The 6000-nt window shown below is 47.7% G+C and overlaps 1 gene segment (V, D, J or C); it reads right to left on the bottom strand.

The window, feature by feature from the left end:
• Positions 1-2139: 2139 nt before the first annotated feature.
• LOC102260482 overlaps positions 2140-6000 on the bottom strand; it is a 31099-nt gene continuing 27238 nt past the window's right edge. The window contains 4 exon segments of the C gene segment in view: positions 2140-2392; positions 2686-2792; positions 2927-2944; positions 3372-3764. Of these exon segments, the coding sequence occupies positions 2372-2392; positions 2686-2792; positions 2927-2944; positions 3372-3764 (539 nt within the window).

Here is a 6000-nt window from a genome sequence, read left to right as displayed (position 1 = left end):
TAGAGTGGGAAGGTCATGGTGCCAGTGGGGATGGGGGGGCAGAGAGGCCCCTCCCCTCAACCACTGAGCAGAGGCAGGAAGCACAGGTGGCAGAGGTTGGTCTGATTGAGTGGGGCTGGGGAAAGACAAACTCAGAGTACAGTTAGAGTGGGGAGGGGCTTGGGGAAGGTCATGGTGCCAGTGGGGATGGGGGGCAGAGAGGCCCCTCCTTGGAACATACACAACTCTGAGGAGGTCTCCTATGTCATCAGGTCTCCCCTCTGAGACTCACCGTGCCCACCTGCACATTTATAGTCAGGCGATGTAGGAGGAGCGAGGGGTGGGATCTATAGAGCAGGTGATGGCAACATTGGCACCAGGACAGCACCCCAGAAACCTCTGTAATTCCCCATTGTTTCCAGAACAAAGTTCAAGCTCCTTAGCCTTCATTGATTGCACAGATATTTAATGAGCATCTACTATGTGCCAGGCCTCATGCTGGTCCATTTTCCTTTTAGCCATATGTTTTATGACTCCTGTCTCTGAACCTTGTACTCAACTACACTGAAGTACCCGGCCCCATTGTTTCGACTTTTGTTTATGCCTCTGACAGTCATGACCACTTCCATTCTTCCTTTGAAGAGTTTTCCAGCTTCTCAGACTTTTCCCAGTCAGAAAGTTGAGCACTAGCCTCTGACTGCATTTCAGTAGACAGCTTGCATTGCTGTTTCAAAGCATCGCCTGTATTTCAGCTATTTCTAGTCATGAATTATTCCCTTTAGGAACAGGTAAGCTTGGAGACTGTGACTTGGATATCTTTATTTTCTTGAAAGTTCATAGAAAAACATTGCAATCTATGTATTCAATGAGTTAATATATATATATATATGTACATATATGTGCACACACATTTGAACATGTGCATGTGTTACAATGGAGAGGGAAGGCTGTGTTCTGTAGTTCTGTAGATGGCAGGGTACGTGGCTATTTCAGGCAGGCTTGTCGTGATACCTGCTCCCAAATTGGGTCACTTTGGGCTCACTCATTTATTCATTCACTTATTCAAAGATAATTTATTGGGTTTCTACACTGAACTAGGGTACTATACCATATCCCAGGGATGCTGTAGTAAAACACAGCCTTGTTATCAGGAGCTGACCATCAAATGGGGTTGTCAGACAAGTGAAGAGGTAGTTTCCATCAAGTGTGGTGTCAGGAAGGAGGTGTGCACAACGCACAATGATAGCAAAATATAGGGTGCATTCAACCCAACCTTAAGAGAATAAGGGGTAAAGAGCTCCAGAGAAGGCCTCTTGAAGGAAGATACTGAGCCAAATCTTTAAGTAAGTAGGAGTCAGAGTACTCAGTCATTCCAGGTAGAGGAGTGCAAAATGGCCTGGAAGCAAATTGCTCAGGCGGTTTGGTGATGAGAGGAGTGAGGTGAGTGTGGAATAAGAAGGTGGAGGACAATTGTGGGTCTTTCATGCCATCCTAAGAATTTTGGACTACATGATCATGGTGACAATGAGACAACAAAGAACTTTTGTAGGATTTCTAGAAATAGCAATAGGGTTGATCTTGGGTTTGGAGAAACTTTATTTTCTATCCTTCTGGGCATGATCAAGGGGCATCTTCACAACTGTTAGTTCACTAGAGAGAAATAGATAAACTGATTTGTAACTTAAAAAACTGAAGACACAGCTGCTGAGGATAAATCTCCAGGTCAGTGCATTTTTCTCTCAGCTGGGAAACCTGGTTGGTGATGAATGGAGAGGAGAAATGTGCTCAGTGAGACAGCTGACAGGGACAGGAATGCCATATATAAACCAGGCTTTGATAGCCAGGGGGACATAACCAGTTGGCGGGTTGACACACCTATGTAGGTCAGCTCTTGCACAGATCACCTTTGTCCAGGTAGGTCAGAAGATTCCTATGGTCAGCATCACCATTTTTCTAGGCTGTTTGGGAGTAAGCCTCTTCACGTCCCATCACTACCTTTCACATTTCTTAAGTTCCCCACAGAAGGAGCAGTGCCAGTCACAGGCTGGGTCCCTGGGTATCTGAGGGGACTGCACTTTCCTTGAGTACCTCTTGTTTCTATCCTAACTGGAGTCCATGAGAGTTTAGAGATGGAAAAAAGAGATATGTAGACACTCAAGCCAGAACAGGCCATTTTTATTGGTTCAGTCAATGTAGGCACACCAGGGTCCCCTGGGGTTAGGGAGATTTTAGTCATGAGTGTTCAGCTGTGCAAGTATATAGCGGGTGGATATCAGGATGAATTGAGAGATTGAGACAGCTCTTCAGAAGCACTGGCTAGGAATGGAAAAAGGGGAATCCATATTGGGGAGATAACAGGCTGGAAGTTCCTGGCTGCACCTCTGAGCTGGTGTCAGGAATTCTTTCTCTTGACCTGAAGAGGAGAAGAAGGTTTTGGAGTTACCTGGAGTGTTGGGGACTTAGAGGAAGCAGATGGCCCATTGACTAGATGAACAGGGCTCCTCATAACTAGGTTTCAGGTGACCCCAGCTTCTCTTTCCCTTAGATCTCTTCCACTATGGTCCTGGAGGTATACTAAGTAAGGCATCTTCTAAGAAATGTGAGTAAAACCCCTCTTCCTCTCCTCCCACCTCTGGTCCTGGATATGAGTTGCTATGTTTCAAGTGTCACCTCCAACCTGCCTGCCCACCCTACCCTCCTCCTTACCATGGCCATCAGCACCAAGGTGCTGACCAGCACCGCATACACAGTGGCCTTCCCCAGCAGTATCTCATAGAGGATGGTGGCAGACAGGACCCCTTGCTGGTAGGACACTGTTGGTAGGAAATGAGAGCAAGTACATACTTTTAAGCGGATATCTCTGCCCCTCCCCAGGGTCCATGGGTTCTCCATCCTCTGGTTCCAAAGACCATGGGAGAAGGAGAGAAAGAAGCAGAGGGTCACTTACCTGAGGTGAAGCCACAATCTGAAAGAAAGAAGAGAGAGGGGAATGAATGAGCAGATGAAACACTGTCAGCCTTGTGGTCAGCACACTTCAGGCCCAGACCAGAGGAGTCTAGCACTGCCTTCCTGTGTGCCATGTGCCAGTATAGACACATCATCCTTGAAATTCATGAGACACATGTGGCAGCTCTGAAGGGGATGGGGACACACCACACAGATGCTGAGCCACCCAGGCCAGTAGTAAGGGGCCCAGCTGCAAGGCTGTGCTGGCTGGGGATCTGAGGAGGAACTAGCCCAAGGTGCCTGTTCTTCTTCATGGTGTGCTCTCATCTTCCCACCCCACTCCTTTAAAAAAAATGTCTAACCTGGTCTTTGTGGCCTTCTACCTGGATGCCCCTTTCTCTCTGGTCTGACTCACTACTTGCCTGACCCTCCAAGGCTCCACTCACCTGCTCTGCCCCAGACCTCAGCGCTGACATTCTGGGTGATGGGTATGGGGCGGGTGTCCTTCCAATTCTTCTTGTGTTCTTCCTCTAGCCCAAAGAACTGGACTTGGCAGCGGAAGTGGTTGCGAGGATTGTGCCAGAAGGTGGCAGAGACCCTCAGCCGGCTGCTCAGACAGTAGGTGGAGTCATTGAGGTGGCGCTGCTCCTTGTAGGGCTGAGGGTCTGTGCTGACCCCACTCTGGATCTCCTTCCCATTCACCCACCAGCTCAGCTCCACGTGGTCGGGGTAGAAGCCTGTGGCCAGGCACACAAGTGTGGCCTTCTGTGTCCGGGAGATCTCTGCTTCGGATGGTTCAAACACAGTGACCTTGGGTGGTTTCACCTTGTTCAGGTTGTCTGGAAGGGGAGAGGGGTTAGGAATAGGGCTTGTCTGAGAGCTGTCTAGGTTTGGTAGGGGCTGTGTGTATTTTATGTGGGCCTGTGGAAGGGGGTCAACATAAAGCAACATTATGTATTAGATCCCGTTTGTTTATAGGTCCCATTCTCTATTGTCATTTTTCCTTGACTTTCCCATCTCCTTCTTAGTCACCCCATGGAGCGACTATCTTTTCCACCTCCCTAAGGGGGTGCACCCTTCTGTCCCAATTTTCTTGGATTTTTTTTCAAAGTCTCACACTCAGGCCTTGCTCAATTACCTATCAGACGAGTATATCTGTCTTATCTTTTCTTCCTTGTTCAAAGCCCTCTTTGGTGCTCGATGTAATCTTTGAGATTTAGAAGTGGTTATAGCAGAGTTGAATGGGCCTGGATGTTAAGGCAGAAGATTCTCACTAGCAACATAACCCTGGGAGCTAAACTGACTTTTTCTAATTAGCATTGTCCTGTTTTGTAAGGTGTATATGTTTGTCTGTATGATAGCACATATAAGAATTAGTCTTTTTTACCTAGAAGAGACACCTTTCCCATTGCATCTGACTATATATATTTTTTTCTATATACTATACCCAACTCAAATTTTTTTTCTCTTCTTTATTTTTTACTGTGTAACTTTCCAAGGTGCCCCTGGCTATTATCTTCTCAGCTGTTCCACATTTCCTCCCAAGCGGGGACACACGGGGTTCATGGTAGCTTGCCTGGGATGCCTGTCATCTCATGAGAGATACTCCCCACGGGTTGAGCCCTTTCTTCCTGCCAGTGCCCAGCAAGCCTCCCTGCCAGGGTTGGAATCCTATTTCACAGCCAACCTTTGCATTCTTAAAAGCACTGAGACCTTGGTTGCTGGGTAGGAAAAAGCTCCCAAAGTCTGAAGGCCATTTCATCAGAGGCTCCATATTGTAAACTCCTGGGCCTTTTTACAGTCTGACAGATGGGAGAGAAAGGATTTCTTGAATTGTTTGAAGGCATTTTCCCACCTGAAGACACAGAGGGATGGAAGACACCACAGCCATCTTTCAAGCACCCTCCTTTTTGTCAGACTTTTCTGCTCCCTGTATTTGGTTCTGTTTTGACGACAAATACAGTTTTTGGAGTAGAAATGTGGCAAATCCAGATATCTCCACTTTATCCAAATTTGGGACAGGCTTCTGATGGGAAAGTTGAGACACAGGTTTGGAAAAGGGCAAACTGTGACACAGTGATGATAAACAATAGGAATGAGAAGGATGGTCCCCAGAGGTGAGTCCTTTACAAAGGATTTTCACATAACTTAACCCCTTACAGTTGAAGGACTCCAAGAGGCTGGCATTGTTATCTCTGTTTATATCTCTCTCTCTTTCTAATTTCATGAGCCCCCTGCCCCTGAACCCAGGCATTGTGAATCCCACGGTGAGCCTGGTGCCGACCCCAACTCCATTGTACTTCCTGACATTGTGCCCCCATCTGTGGAACAAAGCCTGATCCAGCCAACCAACCTGCCCCTTTCCTCCAGCCCTGTCTGTATCTCCAGCCGAGACCCATCCATATTTGCCCCACTTCTCCCAACTGTCTTCTTCCTCCCAAGCACAGGTCCCTTAGCCTGTAATCCCAGCACAGACCCAGGGGTTTGAGAAAATGAGTCCTCCTACCTATTTATCTTCTTTATACCTGGTCTGTTGGACGATGGTATAAGCTTCCCATTGTAATAGTTAATTTTGACATACTTCCTCTAATCCCCACCAAACACAGTGTCCCCCAGAGACTCTCCTGCAGTTTTTACAATGCTGTGACATGGACTTCTGCCTTTGGGGCTCAGAATCACCCCTCAAACTACCCAGCCTCACCCATCTGGTCCCCCACTGCCTCCTGAGCCCTCAAACCACCCAGGAAGACACACAAGGATCTTTGGAGAAGTCAAGACAGGGACGGAGTGAACGATGCAGGGCTGGAGTTAGAATGGGAGGGAAAATGGAGAAGATCAGAAAAGAAAGGAAAAGTAAAACAACATAGTAATAAAAAAGTAGAGATGAGAGGAGTCTGCAGAACAATGGGAAGAGGAGAAAGCAAACACAGAACCTGAAGACTAAGCGTGGAACCCACCGCTGAGATGGCGCACACACAGTGGAGCAAGGAGGAGGCTTCGGGCAGGGTGGAGAGGGCCCTGAGTTCCAGGAAGGAGGGCAGCTCTGATCCTGTCCTTACTCCACACTCCCCTCCC

Source organism: Myotis brandtii, unplaced genomic scaffold, assembly GCF_000412655.1.
Source record: "Myotis brandtii unplaced genomic scaffold, ASM41265v1 scaffold168, whole genome shotgun sequence".
In the NCBI taxonomy this organism is placed as follows: Eukaryota; Metazoa; Chordata; class Mammalia; order Chiroptera; family Vespertilionidae; genus Myotis; species Myotis brandtii.
The sequence above is the reverse complement of the archived record's forward strand: the minus strand, read 5'-3'. Positions and strand labels throughout refer to the sequence as shown.